The sequence below is a fragment of the Mustela lutreola genome, chromosome 7 (assembly GCF_030435805.1).
Source record: "Mustela lutreola isolate mMusLut2 chromosome 7, mMusLut2.pri, whole genome shotgun sequence".
NCBI lineage: Eukaryota > Metazoa > Chordata > Mammalia > Carnivora > Mustelidae > Mustela > Mustela lutreola.
The window spans coordinates 8,477,430-8,505,291 of NC_081296.1; the positions used below are offsets into that span (position 1 = coordinate 8,477,430).

The 27,862-nt window shown below is 55.2% G+C and overlaps 2 protein-coding genes across 7 annotated transcripts in view; one reads left to right on the forward strand and one right to left on the reverse strand.

Annotated features, from left to right (window-relative positions):
• Positions 1 to 277: 277 nt before the first annotated feature.
• Positions 278 to 17,864, forward strand: IDH2 (isocitrate dehydrogenase (NADP(+)) 2). The gene is made up of 11 exons (XM_059179995.1): positions 278 to 467; positions 9,555 to 9,646; positions 10,517 to 10,682; positions 11,870 to 12,030; positions 12,120 to 12,263; positions 13,691 to 13,827; positions 14,014 to 14,165; positions 16,622 to 16,734; positions 16,888 to 16,985; positions 17,080 to 17,172; positions 17,541 to 17,864. Exons 1-11 carry the CDS (start codon positions 353 to 355, stop codon positions 17,623 to 17,625), a joined length of 1,356 nt encoding a protein of 451 aa, XP_059035978.1. The 5' UTR covers positions 278 to 352; the 3' UTR covers positions 17,626 to 17,864.
• A 1,273-nt stretch (positions 17,865 to 19,137) lies between these two features.
• ZNF710 (zinc finger protein 710) overlaps positions 19,138 to 27,862 on the reverse strand; it is a 67,737-nt gene continuing 59,012 nt past the window's right edge. For 5 of the 6 annotated variants that reach the window (XM_059179988.1, XM_059179992.1, XM_059179993.1 and 2 more), the window contains exons 3-5: positions 26,417 to 26,608; positions 25,713 to 25,887; positions 19,138 to 21,833 (exon numbers count right to left, since the gene is read on the reverse strand). In XM_059179988.1, the coding sequence (XP_059035971.1) occupies positions 21,667 to 21,833; positions 25,713 to 25,887; positions 26,417 to 26,608 (534 nt within the window). In that variant the 3' untranslated portion in view covers positions 19,138 to 21,666. The remainder of the gene's footprint in view (positions 21,834 to 25,712; positions 25,888 to 26,416; positions 26,609 to 27,862) is intronic. The other variant, XM_059179994.1, reaches the window with a different exon arrangement.

The following is a 27,862-nucleotide window of genomic DNA, read 5'->3' on the forward strand; positions in this document are numbered from 1 at the left end:
CCGGAGAGAGGGGTTTAGCCTCGTTGACAGGTGCCCTAAGACCTCGACTCCCGCCCCAGCGCGCGGGTCGCGGTGGGTCTTTCGGCCTCTCGCGGCAGCCCCTTGGCGCCAATGGAAGCGCGCGCTGGGCGCTGGGGCGGGGTCCGGCTCGTGCGCGGTTGGCGGGGGGGCGGAGGAGTCCGGCCCGGCCCGGCCCCGGCCCCGCCTCCTCCCCGAAGAGGCCCAATCGCGTGGCGGCCTCCGGCAGCCCCGCCCCGCCCCTGCCCGCGCCTGGGCGCCGGACGGGCCTGGGCTGCACGCAGCCAGGCAGCCGGGGGCAGCACCGGCGCTCGCGTCTGGCCTGCTTGGCGGGATGGCTGGCTACCTGCGGGTCGTACGCTCGCTCTGCAGAGCCTCCGGCTCCGGGCCGGCCTGGGCGTCGGCAGCCCCGACGGGCCCCAACTTGCAGGAGCAGCCGCGGCGCCACTGTGAGTGCCACGAGGAGGGTCCGGGCGGGGCGCGCGCCCGGCACCGCGACGTGGCGGCCTCCCGGGCGGAGACCTGGGAGCCCGAGTCGGGACCATCGCTGGGCTGGGGACGGCGGGCTTGGCACACACACAAAGAGCGGGGGGCGGCCACGCGCTCCCCGGCCCCCGGCTCTCTGGCCGCGCCAGGCGCAGGGGTGGGGACTTGAAGGACGGTGGCAACTGGTGGCCCTGGCGCGGCGGGTCCTGCGGCCCTGCACGGGCGGGGTCCCGGGCCCGGAGGGTATTTTGCCGCCTTGCCTGCCCAGCGTCCCCATGAGGGGGACAGGCGAGCGAGTAGGGGGCGGGTGCACCCGGCCCGGTGTTCCGGTGAGAGCGAGGGTCCCGGCGCGGGCCGGGCTCAGACAAAGGCGGGGAGGAGGCATCCACTTCCCCTTCCTTTGCAGCGGGGCGCTCGGTAATCCCTCCTCACTGTCAGGCCCGCGGCCGCTATTTTTGGAGCCTTTCACGCGACAGCTGGAGGAGCGTCCTTTTAATTTTCCTTATTGTTTGGTGACCCCCACCCCCCACCCCGCTCCGCTCCGGTCTCTGGAGCCTCTCCGCGGCCCGACCTGCCTTTTCTCGCCAGTACGCCCCTGCACTGCTCCTTGGCTCGCTCCTCTCTCCCGCCTGGGCAACTGGGCGGTTGGGCAGCGGCACCAAAAATGCCACTTTCCTGAATAGTTCCTCACTGCTTCTGTGACACCCTTAACGTCCCGCTTAGGAGAGAAAACAGTAATCAGGTCAGAATAAGCAGGATTTAGCCTGAACCTCCATTACCAGCCTCGGCTGCCCCCCACCCCTAACCTCGTGGCATGTGGGCATTGGCCAGTACTGTGACTCTCCACTGCCAGCTACAAAAGGCAGGGAGAATGTGGGTCCCTTGGCCCTGTCCCTTGCCTGTTGCCACGGAAACCCCTTTCCTGACCTGGCCTGCAGCCCCCTCCGAGTGAGCCAGGACAGTGAGGAAGAGGGAGTGGGGCCCAGGCAGCTTGGCCTTACTGTTAGGGTAGGGTAATCTTTAACAAGTGTGGGAGCAGCTGACCAGAATTGAGGAGGGGAGGGGGGACTCGCTGGCCCACCCCCCTTCTCCTGCCAAGAAGAAAGGGGCATTTCTGCTTTTGTATTTCTAGGATTTGTCTCTAAGTAGTCTGTCTTGCAATTCTCAAGATTCCAAGTGGCCACAGGCCTCAAAACGGAGTTTTCCATATGGTACCAACTTTAGCAAAATAGAGTGGGAGTTAAAGACATTCTCCGGTTCTTCCTATTTCTCCCCTGCACTGATGGTAAGAAAGAAAGCTTTTTTAGTCGTAGGTCTTTCCAGATGTCCCCAAGCCGTTGGTTTATTAATGGGGCCAGTACGTAGTATTTGAGTTGGACAAGAGATTCCAACTGGGCTTTCTGCTAGTTTGTTACCTGGCAACGCTGCAGGAGACAGAATGATTTGGCATTCCCCTCGAGTACAAGGAAAGAATATATTTTTTTTGGCTAAAACACTCGTGTGTCTTTGCTGCTTGGTAATTCATGCATGGCTCTAGTTTTGGAATTCCTAGGCCTCCAGCGACTGCTGGTGGTGGTTCCCATATGCTGGCTTTCTCGGCTTTTGGGAAAGTGAGGGTAGGCTCGGCCCAAGCACTCACGGGGAGAATGGTCTTGTCTGGCCTGCCTTACCTCCACTCCTCACCTGGGAACTTCTTGATTTTCTCACCCCACCTCTTAACTTTTCAGACCTTGGTGACTTGCCTGCACTCCTAGATTTCAGGGAGTCACTTAATGATTGTTCAAAGTTCTGCAGACCCACCGGTGGAGGGATTTTATTATTGTTTTGTTAAGTTTTATTTATTTGAGAGAGAGAACAGGAGAGGGGGGAGGGTCAGAGGGAGAAGCAGACTCCCTGCTGAGCGGAGACCCTGATGTGGGACTCGATCCCCAGACTCCTGAGCCAAAGGCAATTATCCAACCCACTGGGACACACAGGCACCCCCACTGGTGGAGTTATTATGTGTTCTCTGCTGAAGCTGGTTTCAACCACAGCAGGTAGGACCACTGCTGCCCCATCAGAGGTATTTTGGGTGGGCATGTTTAGGCATGGCAGGTTTAGAGGAACATCCTCCAGAAGGCCTGGGGCCAGCCCTCATATCCTCCCTGGGAGGTTGAAGCCTGTTGCGCTGGTTCCATTCAGGGTACGAGGTGCTGGACACTGCCCTCTGGTTCCTGGAAGCCAGGCTCTGTGACCTGTCCTGGGGTTTACACTAATGGAAATGCATGTTGAAAATGCCAGTGCAGGGACCCCTGGGTGGCTCAGCCCGTTAAGCACCTGCCTTTGGGTCAGGTCATGATCTCAGGGTCCTGGGATCCAGCCTAGCATCGGGCTCCCAGTTCAGTGGGGAACCTCTTTCTCCCTCTGCCCTTCACCCCACTCATTGTCTCTCTCTCTCTCAAATAAGTAAAATCTTTAAAAGAATATAAAATGCCACTGGATTGCATATTTTAACACAGTGTAAAAGTATGAGCTTTTCCAGGGCAAGTTACCCACTGCCTGGCAGAGATGGCATCCATGTACATTTGTGATGGTCTAGGTGCTGGGGTATAGCTCAGTGGTAGAGCATTTAACTGCATTTGTGATGGTCTGGTGCAGTCTGCTGATGAGAATTCCTCAGTCTCTGTGTCTGTGCATTCCAGGATGGGGGGAGGGGACTGGAGGGGAGGGGGGTAGAGCGCATTTCATCCCAACAGGAGGCAAGGGCAGGACAGACCAGATTGACTGTGACTTGACATTTCATTTGTGACTTCAACAACTACTGTGTTCTCCTGTGGGTCAGGCGCGGTGCACGGTGCTGGGGATAGAGCCAGGGGTAAGAGGCAAAGATTTCTGCCCTTGGGGAGCCCAAATTCTGATGCGGGGACAGTCAGTAAAACAAGGCCAAAGTTGGCTAGTGTGGTGTAAATAACACGAGCTGAGGGGAACAAATCGGCCAGGCAGGTGTGCGAGAAAGTTTGGATGGGACGGCGGGGAAAAGACCTTGAATCAAGTCCTAAGGCAAGGAAGCAAACAAAGCCATTTGGTTGTCAGGTGCCAAGGCCATGCTGGAGGGGACCACCTTTGCTTGAGGGAGGAGTGCCCGAGGCTGACACAGAGTTAGGACCGGTGGTTAGGGACCGATTAGGTCAGGCCTCATGGGGGGCCTTGCATTTCTGAAGGCTTTGACCTTTACTTTGAGTGCAAGGGGAAGTTTTGGAGGGTTTTGAGAAGATTTACATTAAACAGGAGTGCTCTGGCTGCAAGGTCTTCGTAGGAGGCTTGTAGTCCTAATCTGGCAAGAGTTGGAGAAAAGAAAAAAGAGGGGAGTAGCGCTGGGGGGTGGTGAGAAGGGCTTGGATTCCGGATGCATTTTGAAGGAAGAGCCCCTCACCTTTGCTGATCTTAGCTTCTCTGCTGACCACAGCCAAGGTGGGAAAGTGGTAAAGCACTCACTCTTCGGGTGGCTCTCTCGGGACAGAGAGACCTTCAGCCTTGAGTTTGGAGCGGCAGGCCGATCTTGAGCCTGGGGAACAGGCTTTGAAATCCTTACTTCGTGTTGGGTGCTAGCGGTCCAGATGGGGAGGAGAATTGGCCTTCCCGGCCGCCGGTGGCTGCTGTAATTCCATCCCGCACTCTGGCCGAGAGGATAGCGTGCAGTATTGCACGGAGGCTGGCCCTTGGAAGCTGTCAGGGAGGCCCATGCGCTCTGTTCCTTGGATTTCAGATTACTTGTCATCATTGTCTCCCAGAGAGGGGCAGATGCTAGGGTGTCTCTGCCATATTGGCTGAACCACACACCGGGTCTCCCAACTCTGATGCCTTGGGGCACACGACCTTGGAGAGTAGGTGATAGGCCTGGAATGAAGGAGAAGCTGTGCCCCCTGCACAGCCCATCCTAGCTGTGGGTGAGCGCCAGCTCCGTGTGGGGAAAGCCACTTATGCTTCAGGAAGAGACTGGGGGGCTCCTGGGGGGGTTCAGTGGGTTGAGCGTCTGCCTCTGGCTTGTGACATTCCAGGAGTTCCTGGAAATGCTGGGTCAGGCTCCCTGCTCCCTGAGGAGTGCCTGCTTCTCCCTCTGCCACTCCCCCTGCTTGTGCTCTCTTTCTCTCTCAAATAAATAAATAAAATATTTAAAAAGAAAAAAGAAGAAGAGACTGGATTTTTATGTAAAATCTCCTGGGTTGTCTCTCCCTCCCACACCCCCCCCACAGGTTTAAATTTTTAAAAACTTAAAAAAGATCTTATTTCTTATTTTGTATCGTGGTAAACAACTACACAACAAAAATCTCCATCTTGACCGCTTTGAAGAGTGCAGTTCACTAGTGTTAAATATTTTCACATTGTTGTTGTACAGCCAATCCCCAGAGCTCTGTAATCTTGCAAAACTGAAACTGTACCCGTTAAACAACAAGGCCCCACCCCCTCCTCCCCCCAGCTCCTGGCAGTCTCCGTGCCACTTTCTGTTTCTATGAATTTGACTACTCTAGGTACCCCCTGTAAGTAAAAATAAATAAATAAATAAATAATATATAGTGACTAGCTTATTTTGGTCCTCATAATGTGCTCCAGGTTTATCCCTGTCATAGCTTGTGTCAGCATTTTCTTAATTTTTACGGCTGAATAGTCCGTTCTCTATATACTCATTTAAAAAATAGTCCACTGCCTTCCACTTAGGTCGCGATCCCAGGGTCCTGGGATGAGCCCCACATTGAGCTCTGCTCAGGGGGGAGCCTGCTTCCTCCTCTCTCTCTCTGCCCGCCTCTGCCTGCTTGTGATCTCTGTCAAATAAAATCCTAAAAAAAAAAAGTCCATTTGAAATTTGTTGACCTTCTGAGTAAAATACAGGAATTGGGGAAAGCATAGGCAGTATGGTTATTAATTCCTTGCGTATTTATTACTGCTTCTAATTGCTATTAAGTTTCCTCTTACGTATGTTACTTGCAGCTGGATTGAAAGTGTTTGGGATGTAGCGGTGCTGTCTGTCTGTGTAAGTATTCACATGTTGAGTCTGCCGGCCATCCCGGGGGAAACGGACTTTGTGGAATTTGAACCTAAAGAACTTGAGCAGCAAAAGCTGTTGACTTAGCTCCAGATCCCATTCATCGCTGTCAGAAACCTTGGCAGCACTGCCTTTTTTAGCTTCCGAGCAAGTCCATTCATATTTGAGTGGTGGGGACCCCAGTCTTGGAGAAACTTGGAATTAGGAACATTGTTTAACGTTTGGAGGGACATTTCTCTTAACCTTCCTGGATTTGTTTCCAGAGGATTTGTTTCCAGAGTCGTCTTCTCTCCAAGGTTCCTGTCACATTTTGTTCATCCGTTCCTTCCTTGACAGACACTTGAGTTGCTTCTGCCTCTTGGCTGTTGTGAATAATTCTGCTATGGACATGAGTGTACAAATATCTCTTTAAGACCCTGCTTTTAATTATTTTGGATATATATCTAGAAGTGGGATTGCTAGACAGTGTGGCAGTTCTTTTCTTTCTTTTTTTTTTTTTTTTAAGGGGGGAAGGGCAGAGGGAAAGGGAGAGAGAGAATGCCACGCAGGCTTCACGCCCAGAGCAGAGCCCAAGTACCCCCCACCCCCAACTCCATCTCCCCACCCTGAGATCATGACCTGAGCTGAAATCAAGAGTTGGATGCTTAACCCACTGAGTCCCCCGGGGACCCCTGGACAATATGGCCATTCTATCCTTAATTTTTTTTTTCTATCTTTAATTTTTTGAGGAACCATCATACTGTTTTCCGTAGTGGCTGCAACATTTCCATTCTCACCAGCTGTCTTACACAGGATTCTGGTTTCTCCACATCCTCACCAGCACCTGTTGTTTTGTTTGGGGGAGGTTTGTTAAGTTAGTTTGTGTTTTTTGATAGTAGCCATCCTTGTGGGTGTGAGGTGGTATCTCATTGTGATTTTCATTTGTATTTCCCTCATGATTAGTGCTGTGGGGTGACTTTTCATATGCTTATTGGCCATTGATATATCATTTAAAAAAATATTTTATTTATTTATTTGACAGAGAGAGATCACAAGTAGGCAGAGAGGCAAGCAGAGAGAGAGAGGGAGAAGCAGGTTCCCCGTTGAGCAGAGAGCCCAATGTGGGATTCGATCCCAAGACCTTGAGATCATGACCCAAGCTGAAGGCAGAGCCTCAACCCACTGAGCCACCCAGGCGCCCCCCATTTATATACATTTTTTAATAAATACCTATTCAAGTCCTTTACCCATTTATTAATTGGTTATTTGTTGTTACTGTTGTTTGAAATCACCTGATTTTAAAACCTTGGTCACCAATTAATATATTTTTAGAAACCCTGCCTGAGCAGTGTCTTTTTTTTTTTTTTTTTGTAAATTTTTCATGATTTTGTAATTGTTGGTGTTTTTTTTTTCTTTTTAAGATTTTATTTATTTATTTGACAGACAGAGATCACAGGTAGGCAGAGAGGCAGGCAGGGAGAGAGGAAGGGATGCAGGCTCCCTGCTGAGAAGAGAGCCCAACATGGGCTCAGGACCCTGGGATCATGACCTGAGCCGAAGGCAGAGGCTTTAACCCACTGAGCCACGCAGGTGCCCCATTGTTGGTGGTTTTTATTTTATTTTTTTAAAGTAGGTTCCATGCCCAGTGGGGGGCTGGAACTCACAACCTTGAGATCAGGAGTTGCGTGCTGCACTGACTGAGCCACCCAGGCGCCCCAAGCCTCTGCTGCTTTGCCTCCCATGGCTGCGCCCATCTCTGGCAAGTGTGCCTTCAGGGAGGCTCTACTTGTGACTTTTTTTTTCCCTTAAAGATTTTATTTATTTATTTGACAGAGCAAGTGAGAGAGAGCACAAGCAAGGGGAGCGGCCAACACAGGGAGAGGGAGAAGCAGGGTCTCGGCTGAGCAGGGAGCCCGATGTGGGGCTCGATCTCAGGACCCTGGGATCATGACCGAAGCTGAAGGCAGGCGCTTAACCAGCTGAGCCCCGCAGTGCCCCACTCCTGCCTCTGTTAATAGCCCCTGCTTGTCCACTCTCTCCATCTGTAGGTTTCCCCTTACATACTCAATCCTTGAGGTCTGCCACTGTTAGATTTTTCTCAGTGTTTCAGGAAGAGGTACTTAACACCTGGTTGTAAATAAGTGGGCCCTGTTGTTTTCTGAGGGTTTGACACCTGCCGGCACAGCAGGGAGGGCTTCCCGCTGTGATCTTGACATTGAGCCCTGGGTGCAGGGTGTCCACGGCTCACAGGTTGCTGTATCTGAAACCCAAAACTTGAGTGGAGCCCAGGTGAGGCTGAAACCTTTAGGACTGGCCCCGGATAAATTCTCCTTTGGGATTATAATTACAGCAGATTGAGTACAGTTAAAAAAAAATCTTCATTCGCTCTCATGACATTAACTCATAAGAGATGTTCTTAAAAACTAAGCGGGCTGTGCAACACCTCAGTAGACTTTCTGCAGGTCCTAAAGCCCTTTTATACTCAAGCTTTCAACCAAGAAGGGTGGAGGAATTTTTTAACTTGGGTCCAGAGGCCCCTTCGAGTCCTGGAAGGGGTGGTAGATCGCTGCCAGCCAGCTGCGTCTGCCTTGTTCTCTAGGGAACGGAATGTTTGGAGTCTGTGTTTGCTCTCTGCTTCTCTGCATGTGACCCACGAGGGTGTCCAGAGCCGCTCTTCAACCAGAGACCTGGGATCTAGTCTGACTTCTGACACAAGCCACACTCCCTGGGTCTCATTTTTCTTCCTAAATAATCTCTCCCATTCTTTTTAGGTTAAAAAAAAAAAATCTGTTTGCATATCCTTGGGAGATTATTTTTAGATTAAAAAAAATCTGTGCACATCTTTGGAAAGTGAGTCATTTTTGCTGCACATAATTCACCTTTCTCTTGGTGGGCCGGGGATGTCAGCATGAGTCACACGCTGGTGCGTGTTGTAGGACGGTGATAGGCTTGCGATTGTGGGGTTTTGGTCGTTTCTGTTTTAAAGGTGTGTAGGTGGTCCTGCTTGTTTAGTCTCAGGCCTGCTTTTCAGAGATTTCTTTCTCTTGCCAGCCTCCCAGCGGTGGTCACTTCTGATGTTTTTAAGTGAACGTCCTGGTCCCCTCTTAGGACTTGCTGTCTAATCTCTGGTGAGGCAGAAGACCCAGAACAGTGTCTGTAAGGATTGTGTGCAACGTAAGAGTCCGTGGGCCCTGAGTGAGGGCTGAGGCGGCTGCTGGGGACAGAGTCCCGCTCTCAGCTGTCCTCCTGCCTGAGCTTTCTGGGGACAGAGGCCCGACTGTAGGTTTTACACAGACCCGCTTGCCTGACTCTGGAGGCCCTGCTTCTTCCCCGGCTGTGGGCAGAGCGACGTGCTGGAACAGGATACCTCTCTGTCTGCTACAGGCTAAGGTTCATCGCACTCTCCCTCCAGGTAGCCTGCACCGATTGAAGGGGATGGGCGGTTTCCTTGAGTTTTCTTTGGAATTCACTGCTCAGACTGTTGATTTGTCTCGTGAGTCAGACTTCCCTTGGAGAGCCCCCCCCCCCCCACTTCTCTTGTCCTCTACCATCTCCCTGGACCTTAGGTGCTTCTCTGACAGGACTGGCCTCCCTGAGTCAGCTTGGCTCAAGGATTCTGAGTTCTGTTCCAGTTGCCCTAAGCCTATGCTTTCCATGGATTTCGAAAGGTGTGAATCCTGGATGTGTTGTCTTCAAGCAGTGTATCAGAACGGGGTGGCAGCGGCTCGTAGGTGTCCCTCCCTGACTTACTGTTGGATGGGGTGACCCCAGCTGGCTGTTAGGCTCTGTGTTGGTCTCTGCTGCCTTCAGATCCCAGGGCAGAGGGTCTGATGGGCCAGACTGGCATCCTGCTGGCCAGTTCTGGGCAGCCATCCTGGGCGGGGGAATCCAGGCCCCCCAGGTGGCCGGGGAGCTGCTCCTGCGGAGGGGGAGGGAACATGGCTAAGGGGGCCCTGCTCCCTCCTTGGTGAAGGGCAAGTCCAGCCAGGTAGGAGAAGGGCTCCCCCTCAAGCGTCCTAGAGCTGTGATTGCTGCGTGGGCCTGGTTTCAGATGCCGACAAGAGGATCAAGGTGGCGAAGCCGGTGGTGGAGATGGATGGCGACGAGATGACCCGGATCATCTGGCAGTTCATCAAGGAGAAGGTAGCCCCTCCCACAGCGGGTGGCTCTCCGCACGGCCCCTCATCCCTGTGACGGCCCCTGGGGCTCACCTGCCACCCTGGTGGGCAGCCGCAGCCCCGTTCCCATCCTTCCATCCACCCTGCTGTCATGTCCACACCATGCATGGTTTTCACGACGTCGGGCAGGGGCCCCTCCTCAGCCATCTGTCTTGTGCCAGTGCCGGTGCTGAGGCCCGCGTGTTTTCCAGAATGGGGGGGTGCACGTTCAAGGCCTATCCTGTATGGTGTCCGTCTTGATGTCCCACAGTCCGATGGGCGTTCTCAAGGGAGTGGAAAGAGCAGGGTGGCGCGCTCACCTTTCCTCAGCGGTTCAGGGATGTTATCTGGGGTCGGGGCCGAGGTGTGTCCTGACAGCAGTGGGTCTGAGCCATCATAGTGGATGGCTCCCAGCGTGGCTGCCGGGCTTCTCCAGAGTCTCACGGTCTGGATCTGCCTGGAGAGCTTGTTGGCCATGTAAAGACCCCCGTCCTGTATTGTGTGTGCGTCCGTAAGAAAAAGGTCGAGAATGGCCACTTCTGAATGGGGAAGAAGAGGGAACCCATTGTACGGAGAAATCTAGATGCATCTCGAGTTGGTGGGCCATTGCAGTCCATGCTAGGGGCTGGGCCCTCTGAGGGGCTGCAGCCTGGTCCGCTGGCCTCTTTCCAGAGAGCCCTGGCATCCTGACAGCTTCCGCCTGGCCCCTCTGAGGAATGGCTGATCCTACCCCCCCCGCCCCCGCCATGCTGCCCCCTTCCCTCATCCCTGCCCTTCCTGGGTGTCCTGTGCTATGGCCCTCACAAGCTCCTGAGACACACACACACTGATGCCTGCCCCCGTCATCTGTCCCTAGCTCATCCTACCCCATGTGGACGTCCAGCTCAAGTATTTCGATCTGGGGCTCCCACACCGTGACCAGACCGACGACCAGGTCACCATAGACTCGGCATTGGCCACCCAGAAGTACAGTGTGGCCGTCAAGTGTGCCACCATCACCCCCGATGAGGCCCGTGTGGAAGGTATGAGGGTGTGGAGGGGAGGTGGGTGGGTCGGGGCAGTGGGGGCTATGCCACGAGCTGGTCTCCCTGCGATAGCCGGGGGGATAGGGGAGCCCTAGGGGTTCCTGCAGATGAGGCTGGGTGGGGTGGTGCTCCCAGGCCGGTGGTGTTTGTGCTGTGCTGTGTGGCTCTGGCCAGGGTAGGGGTCCTTGGCGACAGCGAGGAGGAAGTTCATGCTGATGCTGTTATAGTAAGGACAGGCTCTCTGGTCAGCCTGCCCCTCTGGCCTTCTAGACTGTTCCACAGGCAGGTTTACGTAGACACTGGGGCCACCCCTGTCCAGCAGAGTGCTCTATGTCAGGCATGTATCCTTGAGAGCCTCAGGGCTCTCTCTCTGGCTTGTATCTCTCCACTGTCTTGGCACCACAGCTCTGTGGCCGGGGAAGGGTCTTAGAGAGGTGCCCTCACCAGGCTTGGACTGGCTGCTGGGCCTTGGTTCTGGGGACCACTTTCAAGGGTTCCATGAACTCAGGGACCATTGTGTGGACAGAGGGGCCAGGTTTGGAAAATTCGAGAAAGAGTAGCTCAGGGGTTTGCAGAACTCTTTCTCTGTTGCTACGTCCTGCAGTGTGAGGGCTCTGGGAGAAGGCATTCAAGGCCCATTTCCAAATGCCCCAGAGCGCCTCCTGTCTTTCGGGTGGAACCTGACCATAGGCTGTTGGAATCATCTTAGTTAGTGTGAAGCTTTTTGCAGTTTTTCTCTCACTTCTCCGGAGTCCTGGGATTTATGCATCCCTGTTTTGTGGACGAGGAAGTAGGGAGTCACTCTCTCAGTAATGCGGGCTGGACCCGGTGGCTGGAACCGCACGTCTGCAGTGCGGCCAGGTGCTGCCGCATCTGAGCATGATGTGGGAAAAACGGCAGACGCTAGCCATTTCTAAGTTTATTTAATTGCCCAAAGGCTAAGTGTTTTAGCAGTCATTTCATTTTTCAGTTCAGGTTAAGTGACTTGCATAAAATTCACAGTTTGAGGTGGTGGAGTTAGACCCAGAAGCCAAGAAATCTGATCCCACAGCCTGCACATTCGAATCCCAGACAGCCCTGGGCCGACTTCCAGGGCTCCCGTCTGGCTGCGTTCTTGCTGAGGGTTCAGATTTTGGTTGGAAGGTGGGGGCTGCAGCGGGGCCACTTTGACTCTGTCCTCACAGAGTTCAAGCTGAAGAAGATGTGGAAGAGTCCCAACGGAACCATTCGGAACATCCTCGGGGGGACCGTCTTCCGGGAACCCATCATTTGCAAAAACATCCCCCGCCTGGTCCCGGGCTGGACCAAGCCCATCACCATCGGCAGGCACGCCCATGGCGACCAGGTGGGTGCCGGCGAGGGTGGGCTCGCACTGGCCGGGGCACCCTCACCTGGACCCCCCCCCCGGCCTGAGCTGCGCTCTTGTCTCCATAGTACAAGGCCACAGACTTTGTGGTGGACCGGGCCGGCACGTTTAAGATGGTCTTCTCACCGAAGGACGGCAGTGGTGCGAAGGAGTGGGAGGTGTACAACTTCCCCGGCGGCGGCGTGGGGATGGGCATGTACAATACCGACGAGGTGAGGCCCCCGCGGCTCCTGAGCGTGCCCCTCCCTGAGCCTGGACCCCTCCCGGGCCGCTGCGGACTGTGGGTTCTCACTCCCCATGTGTCCGTGGCTGAGGCAGGTCTGAGGCCTGTGAGCAGATGCAACCAGGACACGTTCAGGGGAGCCCGCAGTGTGCCTGGGGCAGAGTGGGCGGGAAGACTCCTGATTAGCGAGCTGCCCACTCCCTGACTCTCTGTGCTCCTTCTCCGACACCCCGACCTCCTGTGCTCCTTCTCCCGACACCCCGACCTCCTGTGCTCCTTCTCCGACACCCCAACTTCTGTGCTCCTTCTCCGACACCCCGACCTTCTGTGCTCCTTCTCCGACACCCCAACTTCTGTGCTCCTTCTCCGACACCCCGACCTCCTGTGCTCCTTCTCCCGACACCCCGACTTCTGTGCTCCTTCTCTGACACCCCGACTTCTGTGCTCCTTCTCCGACACCCCGACCTCCTGTGCTCCTTCTCCCGACACCCCGACTTCTGTGCTCCTTCTCCACTCCAACTTCTGTGCTCCTTCTCCGACACCCCGACCTCCTGTGCTCCTTCTCCGACACCCCGACCTCCTGTGCTCCTTCTCTGACACCCCGACTTCTGTGCTCCTTCTCTGACACCCCGACCTCCTGTGCTCCTTCTCTGACACCCCGACTTCTGTGCTCCTTCTCCGACACCCCGACCTCCTGTGCTCCTTCTCCGACACCCCGACCTCCTGTGCTCCTTCTCCGACACCCCGACCTCCTGTGCTCCTTCTCCAACACCCCGACCTCCTGTGCTCCTTCTCCGACACCCCGAACTCCTGTGCTCCTCCGCCCCCCCCCCGGGGGCACATTAGTTGGCAGCATGGTTCGCTTAGCCAACTGGATAAGCATTTTTCCCTTCCCCAACTCTGGGCTTTCGTGTCTTCCGCGGTTGCCCTCATTCTCGGGCTGTGAGGAAGTGGCCACAAGGAACCCCGGCTTGTCCCCTGCCAACTTCGTTGCCCTGTCAGAAAAGGGCCTTGTTGTTCATGGCTCTGGCAAGAGTGCCAGGCCTGGTCCCAGGACCACCTCCGAGCCAGGCATGGAGGGCTCAGAGAGGATGAGCCCGGACACCGGTACCCTCTAGAGACAGGCAGGTGGGCGGGGGGAATGGGGGAATGAGACCCACCCCAGCCATATGGTCTCCCCATATGGGGAGAGGAGGGTAGTTCCCAAAGCAAACTTGAGGGGCTGCTTTCTCCCAGAAGTTGGGAGGAGGCTGCTGGGCCAGTAGAAACAGCTGCGGCTCCCTCCAGGGTGTGGGCGGGTGGTGTGGAAGGAAGGAATGCCATTCCAGGGGTCGGACCTGGTGCCCAGCGACCAGAAAGGGCTGGCGGTCCCCAGGCTGGGGAGCACACCAGGGACCTCTCTCTCTCCCCCCGCAGTCCATCTCGGGTTTCGCACACAGCTGCTTCCAGTACGCCATCCAGAAGAAGTGGCCGCTCTACATGAGCACCAAGAACACCATCCTGAAAGCCTACGACGGGCGCTTCAAGGACATCTTCCAGGAGATCTTTGAGAAGTAATAGCCTCTTGCTTTATTGCTCCCTAAGGATTCCACAGCCTTTCTTGCCTGTCCCCCTAGCCCCCAGCCTACGGGGGTGGGGGCCACTGTCCTGGTGCATTTGGTTCAGCTCTGAGCTTTGGGGGAGAGCCCCAACCTGTCAGCCTCCCGCCCTCTCCGCACAACAGGCCCTTTTGCTCCCAGGCATTACAAGACTGACTTTGACAAGAATAAGATCTGGTATGAGCACCGGCTCATTGATGACATGGTGGCTCAGGTCCTCAAGTCTTCGGGCGGCTTCGTGTGGGCCTGCAAGAACTATGACGGAGATGTGCAGTCGGACATCCTGGCGCAAGGTATGCTGGGAGCATCGTTCCCCGAGGGGGTGGGTTGTTGGTCTTCTCTGGCTGCGGGATTTTTCAGACCCTTTTCATAGAGAACTTCTCTGGCGTGGCGCGCTGGCTCGTTGCAGGATTTCCCATGGACAGCAGGGGGCAGAAACTCTCTGACATCTGAGGGAGGAAGGCTTCCCAAATTAGGTTTGGACTAGTGCATTACAAAGGCTACTGTTAACAGAGAAGAGAGAACAAAGGAATTCAAGTTCTAAAGGGCTAGGTGTGTCAGCTTTGAGGTCGTCCCTGTCCAGAGGCCTGGTGACTGTGGCTCCGGGTTTGGGCTAGGGTTGGCTCTGAGAGAAAAATGGGATTGAGCGCAACCAGCTGCTTTTTGAGGCACAGAGAATTCATTTTGCACAGTAAATCTGTTGGATGCAGAGTATTGGGGAAGGTGGCAAAGCCCCAAGCCCTAGAGTGTTTTAGGAGACAAATTGGATTGCAGCAGGAGTGTGAATGAGGCCGTCAGATAGGTAGCCTGAGAACTAGCCCAGTCCTGTTGGGAAGGAGAGCTGGAAAGGCTGTGGGAGTTGACCGCAGGGGAAGTACAGTGAGGGAGGAGAAGCAAGGTTACAGGAGATGGGCTGAAGTCTAGCTCCTGATCAGGAGGAAAGTGAACTCCACCCAGGTTGTGATGAAAAAGCCTAGGGGCCCGATGTTCTATAAAAACCTTTGGCTTTATTATTTCAGTAAGTGCAGTGGTGATCCTCTCGCTAGAACAATTCCTGTCTAGGACGGAAGGATGAAAAGACAGAGCAGACTAGAGAAAGGCATGAAAGTTACCCTTACGTAATAAGGAATTGGTGAGTGTGAGGGTCCAGTAAACGCGGAGAAGAGACACCCTCCCCCCAGCCAGACATTCTTAGACAACTAATTTCCTTTTCCTTTTTTTTTTTTTAAAGATTTTATTTATTTATTTGACAGAGATCACAAGTAGGCAGAGAGGCAGGCAGAGGGGGAGGAGGAAGCAGGTTCCCTGCTGAGCAGAGAGCCTGATGCGGGGCTTGATCCCAGTTCCCTGAGATCATGACCTGAACCGAAGGCAGAGGTTTAACTCATTGTGCCACCCAGGCGCCCCCACCTCGCCTTTTTTTTTTTTTTTTTAAAGATTTTATTTATTGGGGCACTTGGGTGGCTCAGTCATTAAGCCCTGCTCAGTGGAGAGCCTGCTTCTCCCTCTCCCTCTGCTGCTCCCCCAGCTTGTCCTTTCTCTTTCTTGCTGTCTCTGTCCAATAAATAAAATCTTAAAAACGTTTTTTACTAATTTATTTATTTGAGAGAAAGTGAGAGAATACAAGTGGGATGGGGCACAGAGTTGAGCAGAGGGAGAAGCAGGCTCCCCAATAAGCAGAGGGACCGACATGTGGCTCCATCCCAGGACCCCAGGATCATGATCTGAGCCGAAGGCAGACTCCTAACTGACTGAGCCATCCAGGTACCCCTTAGACAACTTGTTTTGTTAAAGAAGTTTTTCACTTTTTTGGGACGCCTGGATTGCTCAGTCAGTTAAGCATCTGCCTTCAGCTCAGGATGTGATCTCTGGGTCCGTGATGGAGTCCTGCATTGTGCTCCCTCCTCAGCAGGGAGTCTGCTTCTCCCTCCGCCTGGTGCTCCACCTGCTTGTGTGTGCATTCTTGCTAGCTCTCTCTCTGACAAATAAAATTAATAAAAAAAATGTTTTTAATAAGTTTTTGGCATTTACTCTTATTTATTTTTTGACAGACAGAGATCACAAGTAGGCAGATAGGCAGGCAGAGAGAGAGAGGAGGAAGCAGGCTCCCCGCTGAGCAGAGAGCTGGGTGCGGGGCTTGATCCCATGACCCTGGGACCATGACCTGAGCTGAAGGCAGAGGCTTTAACCCACTGAGCCACCTAGGTGTCCCAATAAAAAAATTTTTTTTCACTTTTTTCTAATTCTTGGGACTTAGAATTCTTATTTTGGTGCCACGGGGTGCTTTTGAACCCCAGGAGACCTTGACCATAGGAACGGTTGACATCTGGATTCGGGGAGATTTGGAAATAAGTCTCCAGTTTAAAGTCACCTAAAAGAGCAGTGGATAAAAGTGATGTTTATGCAGTTGTCTGCTCTGTGCTTGAACGGGCCGTTTGGTTATGAGCCAGGCTGGAGGGGGTGGGGGACGGAACTCTTAGGGTCTGGGGCCCTGGGGGCCACAGGCTCGGGGACACCTGGTGGCGGGGACACAGATGTATGTTCACAGGCTGATGTACACCCCGCCGCCCTGTGCGGGGCTCTGGAGACCCACAACAAGGGTAGACAAGCCCGAAACGGGGGCCTTCTCCCAGGCGCCGTCGGGGGTCCTGAGCTGAGAGGCAGCTCCCAAGCAGGAGGGCAGGTGGGCTCAACCTAGTGGTCTGCGGAGTGGTGTTGGCACTGAAAGGAGGGCCTTTCCCATCCACAGGTTTTGGCTCCCTTGGCCTGATGACGTCTGTGCTGGTCTGCCCGGACGGCAAGACCATCGAGGCCGAGGCTGCTCATGGAACGGTCACCCGCCACTATCGGGAGCACCAGAAAGTGAGTGGGAAGACTGTGGTCGCATGCGCTTCTACCCCCAGGGAAGCTGGGGCTGGCTTGTCAGTCTGGGAGCGGGCACCTGCATCCAGGCGGCCCCCTTGTCAGCTGCTTTGGCTCCTGAGCCCCCTGTGACCCCTGCCTCCCCCCACCCAGGGCCGGCCTACCAGCACGAACCCCATTGCCAGCATCTTTGCCTGGACTCGTGGCCTGGAGCACCGGGGGAAGCTGGACGGGAACCAGGACCTCATCAGGTGAGCGGAGCGGGAGGGGGCCTGAGCTGGCCCAGGGTGGGGTCCGGGCCCAGGCTCTGTAAGCTGGGGCCTCACTCTGCCCCACTGCCTGCAGGTTTGCACAGACCCTGGAGAAAGTGTGTGTCCAGACGGTGGAGAGCGGAGCCATGACCAAGGACCTGGCGGGCTGCATCCACGGCCTCAGCAAGTGAGTGGCCTGTGGCAGAGGGTGGGGCTGGCCTTCCCGGACCTCAGGGCTGGGTGGGGAGAAGCCTGAGGCTCCTCTTGGAGGCTGCTTCTGGAATGGGCTTCGCTGCCACGGGCCTAAGGTGAGACAGGTCCACAGTCCTGAGGCCCAGTGAGTTTGTCCCCATCCCTAGTGGCTCGAGCTTTGCCCTCCCCTTCCAGACGAGCGCCTGCGCAACTCCAGGCTAGGTAGCCTGACAGGCGGCCTGGGTGTGCTGCTCCCTGTGGGCCCCGGAGGGCAGCCCCCCCCCACAAGGTTCCTGAGCCCCAGCTCTGCCCCGGAAGGCCTGGCGGGACCTGTTCCTCACTCGAACCGTGTTTTCTCGGCAGTGTGAAGCTGAATGAGCACTTCCTGAACACCTCCGACTTCCTGGACACCATCAAGAACAACCTGGACAAGGCTCTGGGCCACTAGTCGGGGCTGGGCTGGGCCGAGCTGGCCGCTGAGTGACCGCCGCCCCCCCCCCCCCGCCTTTCTAGGGGACATTTTTTATAAGCAAAATGTTTTTAATATCTTTGTGTTTCGCCTCATGGTGATGTGAGGGAACAGCGTGTTTTACCTCAGCCCATCAGTGTGTTTTGCATACTGTAATTTATATTGCCCTTGGAACACACGGTGCCACATTTAGCTACTAAAACAGCTCTTCACAAAAATCGGCTGCTGTGTTTGTGCCCGGGGGAAGGAGGCCGCCCAGCCCGGGCCCCGGAGACAGAGGGCCTTCAGGGCTGGTAGGTTGTACCCAGGACAGACTGGGACCCTGCAGACCTGTGTCCCGGGCCTCCATCCGTCAAGGGCCACCTGGAGGGGAGGGGACAGGCAGCAGCATGAGCGTCCTGAGTTCCCTCAGAGCTACCTGATGAGCCGCTGGGACTCGGGGCGTGCAGGCCTGTGGGCTCCCTGGAATGACCTCGCACAATCCTGTTACTGTACCCTCCTCTCTCTCTCTGCTTTGGGATTGCCATCACTTCCCGTGAGATTTGGGTTTTTTATTTTGTTGGTTCAAACCTCAACATCTCCAGACCTCTTTCTGTGGCCTTTTCTTGGTCTTCAAAATGGATCCCACACAGCAGCTGCCCCTACGTCCCCTCCACGACTGCCTGGGGCTTGGGGCTCGGACCCGGACTGGAGGCGGGGGTGGCGCGCAGTCTAGACCACTGGGTTTCAGACTCAGGTTCATCTTCACTGTTCTTCGGCAAAACCGGAAAGGTAAGATTATCAAGTTGCTGTAAAGCTGGAGAGATCCGTCAGAAGGGCTGGCTTTCATGCAGGGATTGCATTCGGCTTGGTGTCTGGTCCCCTTCACTTGCTACAATATATACGTGGCAACCCTAAGTCCATTTCCCCAGTCACGGGGGGACTCTCCTGGCTCCTGACACTGGACAGTTGGGACCTTGGGAGCCTGGATTTTTAGCCCCCACTCGCTCCGGTGGCCTCCATCTGGTCGAGGGACTACTTACTCCCTTCGCCAATACCACGAAACTTCCCGGGGCTGTAGGAGGAAAGCTGGTGTGCTAGCTCCGCATAGGCCCATCTCCTGGGGCAAAGCGCAAGATTTCCGGCCCTTTCATGCCCATCACAAGGAGCTGGCAGCCTCCGAGTGCAGTCTGGCATCGTGAGCTGGCTTCGGTCCTGGTGCCCTATTGGTGGGTCAGGAGGGAAAGTGGCTTTCCTCTGCAGGTGGTGGGAATTCTGGGGCCTGGGCCCTGGGCTCTTGGGGGGCTCTGGGAGCAGCTCCCGGTAGGCACCTGGCGCTTGCAGGTAGCCATCCCCAATGAGGCAAAGGATGGTCTGGGTTTCCTCCCCTCCTTGGAGAGAGATCCCCCTGCTGTGTGGGGTTTGGAAAGCCTTGTTGCAGGTTCCTTGTGGGGGAGGGGTGAGGACCGAGTCCTCAGGAACCAGGGGAAGAAGCACTCACAGTCCCCTCGCTAAAGAATATTCATTTATTTATAATTATTGCTAAGTAAACTTCTCTTTTAAACAGGAACATAAAAACACAGTAGGGCTTTGCACAAGTGGAATTTCTAAACAGGTGGTTTGTATACACGTCAAAATAAGTTAGGATGGAATATGTCCAGGGGTTTCCAAGTCACCCAAGAGGCCGCGCCGGTGCCTCTCTTGAAAGGTCGAGGGAGGGGTGAGGACAGGAGCCTTGCCGAGACCACCCCCCAGCTCCGGTGTGTGAGTTGTGCTGTTTCCTTCTCTTCGCTTTGCCCGGGTCCAAGGCACAGGGCAGGGGGGCGTTCAAGTATCGAACCTCGCAGAGGGCCGGTGCTGATGGCGGGGCTGGGGGAGGAAAGGACAGCCCCACCCTGGGGGCAGACCTTCTCCCTTGGGTTTCCATGACCAAGGCCACTGCACTGGCAGGAAAGAGGAGGAGGAGGAGGAGGTACAGGCTTCTTTTTGGTACCAGGGGAGAAAGACATTGTGGGAAGAGGTAGTTTGCAGGGGGTGAGGCTTCTGCTCAGCAGGAGAAAATGTCTTCTACAGTGACGGGGTCACTGCCACCTGAGGGTCATCATGGCGGGCACCTGGGGGGCCGGGGGGAGGGCCTCGGGGTTCAGGAGGGGAAAGGCTCCCGTGAGCCCCCAGCTCTCTTGTCTGCTGCCTCTTAGCGGGAGGTTTAGCAGAGAAGGAAGGGGCACTTGGCTGCCTGCTCCCGAGGCCACCTTGTCCTCCCTCAGTCCTGATCACAGCCACCCTGAAGCCTGGCTTGGTCCTTCACTAAGGATACAGCTTTGGGGGCAGCTGCATTTCCGGCTGGTCCTCCCGTCCACCCCGGCTGTTACCCCTCCTTTCCTGGTTTCCGGGCTGAAGCTGGTGGCTTCACCTCCTTTTGCGCCTTTGGGGACAGCCCCGCCTGCCCCTCCCCACCGAGGCCTCGGGAGGCGAGCGGGCAGGAGTCCGGGTGCCCTAGCGGTTCCTGAATGTGCTACTTCATGCCCCGGGCGGCCTGTCTTCAGTTCCCGGGGCGGGAGCTGGCCTGGGGACAGAGGCCAGGAGAGCGGGCAAGCGAGGGAGCGAGCCGCCGGCTGAGCAGAACCAAGCGGCTCCCGCCACTGGTGCCGCGCGAGTCACTGGCTGGAGGGGCCGGGCAGGGAACAAGGACCTGTCCGGTTCGGCCTCCCGCCTCCTGCCCCGGCCCGAGGCTCCCTGCCGGCAGCCCGTCCCCTTCGCGCGCGCCTGAGCCCTGCCCCGCCAGCTGCCCGCTCGAGGTTGGGCAGGCACGAAGCACGCACAGCACATGAGGGAGCTTCCGTTTGGAAAAAGAAAATGATCTCCATCAGAAAAGAATAGGCTACACAGAAGTGGAAAGGAAAACAAAATAAATTACCTTCAAAATACCCCATTTGCTCAAAAAAAAAATTTTTTTTTTCTCTATGGTCTTCATTTTCTTTTTAACTAAGTGGCTCTTCTTGGGAACCTGTTGACTCTTGGCTGTCCTGCTTCCTCAACACGGATACTTGTCAATAATACAGCACCCCAGCCACCCCCAAGGTGGTCCTGGGCCGCCTCTGAGGACAGCCCCTCTCGGTCCCCTGCCCCTCATTTGAGGGGCCTCCGTCTGCTTAGCAAGTGCCCAGCCAAAGGCACGTCCCTGCTCTACTCAATGTTGGGGGACCCTGGTGCAGTGACCCGTTCAGCAAGGAACTGGATGACAACTGCTGCAATCTACTTTAGGGACACCCACTTTCAAACTGCTGGAAGGTGGGGGCCTCCGGGGGGTTGGCTGGGGAGGACACCGGCTAGGGGCTGGGCTATACCCCGCTTTCCTGAGGCCAGGACCGGGCTGCATGCATGCCTGGCTCCGGAGAGTGTGGGAGGCACCAGGAGGTAGAAGGCAGGGGGTCCTGCCTGGCTGTTGACGAATGGGGTGGGGAAGGGGGCTCTGGGGCCCTGAGCGGTTCCCAGCCCAGGGCCTGGTGGGGGAATAGGGTGGGGGTGGGGCGGGCAGTGCTGACCAGCACAGGAGCTCAGACATCCCTAGAGGCAGGAGTTGGTGGGGAAAGGAAACAAGGCCAGGCTCAAGTTCTGTCTTCCTCCAGTGCCAGGACCCCTGAGGAGCTTTCAGGAGGCCCCGCCCACACCGCTGCCCCAGCTCTGTGGGGCCTGGACAGACCTGAGGACCTGGGCCCTAGTGTCTTGGCCCCATATGGCCCCCGCCAGCATTTTTCCCGCTCTCCCACAGCAGCAGGCCAGGGCGACCCAGAGCTGGGCCCCCTGTGTTCTCCTTCCTTCCCCAGATGCCTGGGGCCTGTGCCTGGGTCACAGCTGAGGCCAGTACAGTCTCCATTTGGTCTACAAGTCCCTAGTGGTGCAAACGACTCGGTGGGAGGGAAGGAGGGCTTAGGACCGTGGGGCAGTAGCTTCTCCGCTGCAGGAGGGGTGGCCCGCAGCACGTGGGTCTCCCCCCACATCCCCCGCCCTCCCCGCCCCCTCTGGATGGCCCAGCTTGTGCTATAGCACGTTGTAGTAGGCCATCTCCTTCATGGCCTGTTCGGTGAGGACGCTGGCCTCGGCGCTGCTATCCACACCGGCGTAGGCGTAGGCGTTCTCGAAGTCCTCCATCTCCTGCTGGCTGTCGAGCTCGGAGGGGTCAGTGCCCGTCAGCTCCATCATGGGGTCTGCAAGACAGGGGCACAGTTAGGCCCAGAGGCCGCCTCCCGGGAAGAGCCAGTCACTTCTACACGGACGCCGAGGGCCTTTGTCAAGAAAGGGCTTCCTAGTCATTGCTTCCAGAGGATTCTCCACGGCTTCTCTTCCTTCCTGTGCCAGGAAGCCCCAGGCTTCTCAGATGTGTCACCAGACCTGAGCGCTGAAGGTGGGGAGGGGGGCTTGGGGAAGGGGGAGCGGTGCAGGCTTGGCCTTGAACTCTCGTTTGCCCTCTTATGCATCCTCTGCAGTGTTTTGCATTGATCCCCTTGGCCACATGAAAGCCTGCGGCTCTACATCATGTTTATACACCCATTTAGCCCCTACTGCATACCTGGAACTTTCCAAACACTGTATCCTGACCACGCACAGCAATCCCATGGAGGAGGCCAAAAGGAAGTTCAGAGAGGTTAATCAACTTGCCAAAGGGCACCCAGCTGTTGTTTTGATCCACTCTGCTGCTCTGCCTCAAATGGCCAGAGGGAGCCCTTTCTAACCTCTGGCTTCCTACCAGCCTTAGTGCTTTAAACCAGCTCTGCCCAGTGGTCTCCCTGGGCCTTACTCTTCAAGGACAAACACCCAAGGTAGGTCAACAGAGATGCACGAGGCAAAAACTCGAAGAGGCCTCTTGTAATTTAGTCAATTTGAAATCTTACTATAAAGTTCTTAGCGTCAGAACAAAAGCCAGATGGAAAGCTCCACAGGGTGGCCCGGGGCTGCCTTCCATCAGAGGGAGGGAGGGAAGCCCGGGGTATGATCTGGGGACCCTGGGAAGCTGGCTGGCAAGGACTGTGGCTGAGTCCCAGTGCACCTAGGAGAAGTGATGTGTTTTGGGGACAAACAGACCCCGGTCAAGGGGGTGGCCCTAACAAGTCTAAGGCAGGGTTTTGGCACTATTAACATTTGGGGCCAGAATTCTTTGCTGCGGGGGGCACTAGGATGTGCATGGTATGATGGCTAGCAGTTTCCCTGGTCTCATCCAGATGCTGGTAGCATCACTGCAGGGACAGCAACCAAAAATGTCTCTACACTTTGCCAAATGTCTCCAGGGGGCAAACTCACCCCCAGCTGAGAACCAGTGGTCTTTTTTTTTTTTTTTTTTTTTTTTTTTAAGATTTTTATTTATTTATTTGACAGAGAGAGATCACAAGTAGGCAGAGAGGCAGGCAGAGAGAGAGGAGGAAGCAGGCTCCCTGCTGAGCAGAGAGCCCGATGCGGGACTCGATCCCAGAACCCTGAGATCATGACCTGAGCCGAAGGCAGCGGCTTAACCCACTGAGCCACCCAGGCGCCCGAGAACCAGTGGTCTAAGGGCAATTCTGTCCCTTGTCAACGAGTGGTTCAGGAATGAATTCAGGCCAGTGAATCATGAGGAGAGGCCTGCTTGTAAATTTTTTGAGTTCACACAATTCTCATCAGTTTCACAGAGCAAAGGGAAGAGTCTCTTACTTTCCCACTGGTTGTGCAAAAGGAAAGAAGGGCAATGGCAGCCATCTTGTGACCATGAGGAAAATCAGAGCTAATCAGAGCTAATGCTGTGAACAGACACAGGGAACCTCATCCTGGTGTCATTGTTGAGGGGCTCAATCAGCCAACTCTGAAGACGGCTGGGATTTCGAGTTCTTTGTGAATCTACTTCATTATTGCTTACGTCAGTCTGAGTGTGGCAGGTCTACTAGGCATGCCCAGAGCATCTGACCCACCATGAGTCTTCCTGACTTTATAAAACAGGGTCAGCGGTTTGAAATCTTGAAGACACTAGGCTGTGTCTTCCTGAAAATCCTAGTGCCATACCATCATATAATGCATTTGATTAAACATTAAAAACAAGCTAATAGCATACCACTTTTTACAAGGACATTGATCCATCTCCCAAATTAGAGTTCCAGTTTATTAGATGGTTCCTTCTAGAATATACACTGCCTTTCTCCTGCATCAGTGTGAAGCCCGAGCTTTTTAGACCAAGGTTGTATGTGAGAGACAGGCTGGCTTGGGTCCCAGCCATTCCAGTGCCAATCACTCCTGTACTGCCTGTCATCTGGAGAAGTCAGGAAGAAAACAGTCTATGCATCCCTGTTACTGACCTCAGACAGAAAGAGTGTGTGCCTCCACCATTCCCTGGGGACAACGTGTGCAGGGACAGCTGTTTCCAAAAGGACAAATTCTGCTCCGGTCCCTCCTGGTTGGGTTTGGTACATGGCGGGTCTGCCAGACTGTGGCTAGTCAGACCCTAGTACACACAGAATTATCTAAAGTGCTTTAAAGTGCTGATCCCAGGCCATATGCCAGATCACTTACTTCGGACTCTCTGGAGTTGGGACTCAGGCATCAGCATTTTAAAAATTCCCCAGGTGCTTCCGATGCACGGCCAAGTTAGAGAATCAGACCTTTAGAGTCCAGATCAAAGGTTCTCCAAGTGAGGTCCTTCATTGGCAGCTTTGGTATATCCCCTGAGAACTTGCTGGAAATGCAAATTCTGCAACCCTATCCCAGACCTACAGATTCAGATGCTCCGGGGGTGGAGCCCTGCCATTTGTTTTAACAGATTTCCAGGTGATTCCAATGCAAACCAAAGTTCAGGCCTCTAAAACTCTACGGTGTGACAGATTGCCCTGGGGTCTTTTTTGAAATGCAGATTCTGATTCGGCAGGTGTGAGGGAGGGCTGAGTCTGCAGTTCCAGCAACATCCCAGGCCATGCTGATACTGTTGGTTCTCATACCACATTCTGAGTTGGAAGGGGCTGCACAGAGCACGTCTGTGCAGCTAATGGGGTTGCATCCTTGCTCACAAGAATAGAAAACTGAGGGCATCCGTTTCTGCCAGAAAACCCAGGCCACTCCCTGGTTAGCTGCTGCAAAACCAAGTTAGGGTGCCCGCAGCCATACCCAACCTCTGACTGACTGCCTGCGAGTAATGTCATCCAGGCAGGTTAACTCACCCGTATTGTTCCCTGCTATATGGTCTGAGAAGGCATGCCGGACAGTCAGCTAGCTCCAGACCACCCAGGGAGCCTTTCCAAAGTGCTATCAGCTCTTTCTTCCAGTAGAATCTCTAAAGTCCCTTCTCCCCTCAATAAGGCCAGAGAGACTAATGTTCTTCCACAACTGATGAATGTGGAGGGCACAGGCTGTCGCTCACACTTAGGGATGTCACAACACCAGCCTATGAAACAGCTACCGACTGCAGAGGTGAGGCTTCTCCTCTAAGTGCGTGGCCTACATGGTCTTTGGCAAGCACCATGAAAAGTGTGATGGATTGTGGTCACACTTTTTGCCTTGGCTGCTGGGAAGCTCAGAGCTCTCCCTGGGGCTGTCCACACACCCTCCTGTAGATGGGACTGGGACCTCACCCAGCTTCCCTCATCTCTCTGGCTGCCCTATCCCCTTTTGTTATTTCCTTTCCCAGCCAAGCGTTTCTTTTAAATGTCAATGTCACAGTTATACAAATGTCTGTCCTCCCCCCACGCCTAGGTGTTGTGATCCTCCCTGAGTACCTAACTTCTCTGTCCTTCAGCTTCTGCATCTCTAAGATGGGTATGATTAGCAGAGCCGACCTCCCCATGTGGAGTCCCTGAGTTAATAAAGGCCTGGCACACAGTCAGCACTCAATCAATAGTGGTTAGTATTTTTATTTATCATAGTTTACGTGAGCCCGCTGAAGTCCTCTGAAGCATACATACACGCCCCATCGCCAGCACCACCTTCCAGGGCGCCTCCCGGCCAGCCCGCAGCCCAGCCCAGTGAGGTCTCAGGCCTGGCCAGCCTTCCCCAGCCCCTGATTGGACAGGAGGCTCCCGAGTGAGCTGTGATGGGACCGCTCCGGCACCGCCCACTGTGCGTGGCCCACCCACCTTGGCTGTCCAGGCCGATGTCCATAACACCGTGCTTGACCTTCATGTGCCGGCTCAGGTTGCCCTTGAGGTTAAACTTGCTGGAGCAGTAGGGGCACTTGAAGGGCTTGCTGCCCGCGTGCAGATGCATGTGACCCAGCAGGTTGTACATGCGGTTGAAGGACTTGCCACACACCTGCAACACGCCGACTGGGCATCAGGAGCCTTCGGGGGGAGGGGGCCCGCCCGGGGGGGGGGGCCCGCCCCTCCCCCACCCCCAGCCTGCTCCCACCTCCCTGCGGGGGCTTGAATCCCATTCGCTATGGACAGTGCTCACTCTGTCCTTTCCTAGGTGACCAACCCTAGAGGCCTGAGAGTCATAGAACCAAGGTCACTGCTCTACTCTACCTGAGCCAGAGTTACCAGAAACCCAGGGCTGGGGTCTCCAGCCAGACTGAGTCCCATGCCTGGGCTTCTCCCCTCTGGCTGTGCCAGGACCTTCACCCCCTCCCCACCTTCCAAAAAAATACCACCTCAACAGCATATAGGCTCTGAACGCCATGACCCACGGTGACCCACCCCTGCAACCCTGAGCCTCGGCATTTTCACCCCAAACTGGGCTCCCCCTGCTTGGTCAGCTCTGGGCAGGTCCCAGCTGCCGCCATCATGCCCACCCAGGGCCACCCTTGGGGATGTCCTGCCCAGGGACGCTGACAGCCCCATACCTTGCATTTGAATGGCTTCACAGGCGAGTGTACAATCATGTGGGTCTTGAGGGTCTGCTTCTGCACGAAGGTCTTGAAGCAGATGTGGCACTGGTAGGGTCGGACGCTGGTGTGGATCAGCATGTGTCGCTTCATGTTTGCCTGCAGGGTGAACTCCCGGCCGCACACCTCACACTTGAACTCCTTCACGCCCTGGAGGGGGTGGGGGTGGGGGTAGAGATGATGGTCAGGCCACACGATGGGCACAGCCTCTGGAAGAGTGTGGGTGTGTGCAGGGATAGGGGCACAATGTCTGAGTGTGTGCACGGCTTCCAGAAACCGACTTCCTGGGGGTGTTCTGGATGGGTCCCACTCGTGGAAAGCCACTGGGAGAATGTCAGGACAGGGCCACCATCTCCAGAAAGCCTTCCGGTTCCTACCCACACACCTGCTGTCTCCTGCCCACCTGGGCAGGTATACCTCTAGGTCTGCCCCAAGGCAAATGTGTATACTCGTTCATTCGTTCATCCAGGAACCATCTACTGGGAAGCATCATGCCAGGCATCTGGGATCTGTGGTCAAGAAGACAGCCACAGCTTGGTGGACTGTCCTCAGGTCAAGGGCACATGTATGTGTTTTTCCTCTTAGTGTTCTGTCTCAGCGGTCCTTCTGGCTCATGGACCCCCCTTGACAATCTGATGGAAAGTATGGACACTAAGGAAAAAATGACACTTCAGGGGCGCCTGGGTGGCTCAGTCAGTTAAGCGTCTGCCCTCAGCTTGGGTTGTGATCCTGGGGTCCTGGGATTGAGCCCCGCTTCGGGCTCCCTTCTCAGCGGGAAGCCTGCTTCTCCCTCTCCTAAGCCTCTGCTTGTGGTCCCTCTCTCACTGTGTCTCTCTCTGTCAAATAAATAAAATCTTTAAAAAAAAAAAAGAAAGAAAGAAAAATGACACTTTCGTCTGAATGCAGAGTTCTCAAACCTCTGGAGCCCATCTAGTTTACCCCTTGAGAGTTTCCCAAGCTTCCCTGGTGATAAGAACCAACCGCCTTGTTGCTCACGCAGTCTCTGGAAGATTCCTCCCTGGAGGGGCCGGGCCCAGGAATCTTTGGTTTCAACAGGTTGCTGAGATGATTCTTATCATTGAAGTAGTTTGGGACACCTGCCCCGGGAGACAATGCTTCCAGTGGCAAAGCCTCTGGTTTGACTGTAACAGGCTTGTCCACGGTCTGGAGGGGACCCCAGAATGGGACAGGGTGTTGTGGGCACAGGAGGTCCGACGTATTGTTGGGGGGAATAAAGTCAGGACAAATGCGGGGACCTGATCTCTCTGCTGAGCCAGTCACACAGTAGACCCCCAGTGGGACAGACATGTGTTTGGGGTCACAGCTGCTGTCCAGACTGCGTACGTGAGTTTTGTATTACAAGGTGGCAGCGCCTCTGTCTACCTCCTTCAGCAGACGGGGCTG

Bases quoted from the DNA above. Each gene is read 5' to 3' on its own strand.
- IDH2 (XM_059179995.1), top strand. From the start codon at position 353: ATGGCTGGCTACCTGCGGGTCGTACGCTCGCTCTGCAGAGCCTCCGGC. The intron at 12,031-12,119 runs GTGGGTGCCGGC...TTGTCTCCATAG, and splicing joins GGCACGCCCATGGCGACCAG to TACAAGGCCACAGACTTTGT. The intron at 14,166-16,621 runs GTATGCTGGGAG...TCCCATCCACAG, and splicing joins GTCGGACATCCTGGCGCAAG to GTTTTGGCTCCCTTGGCCTG.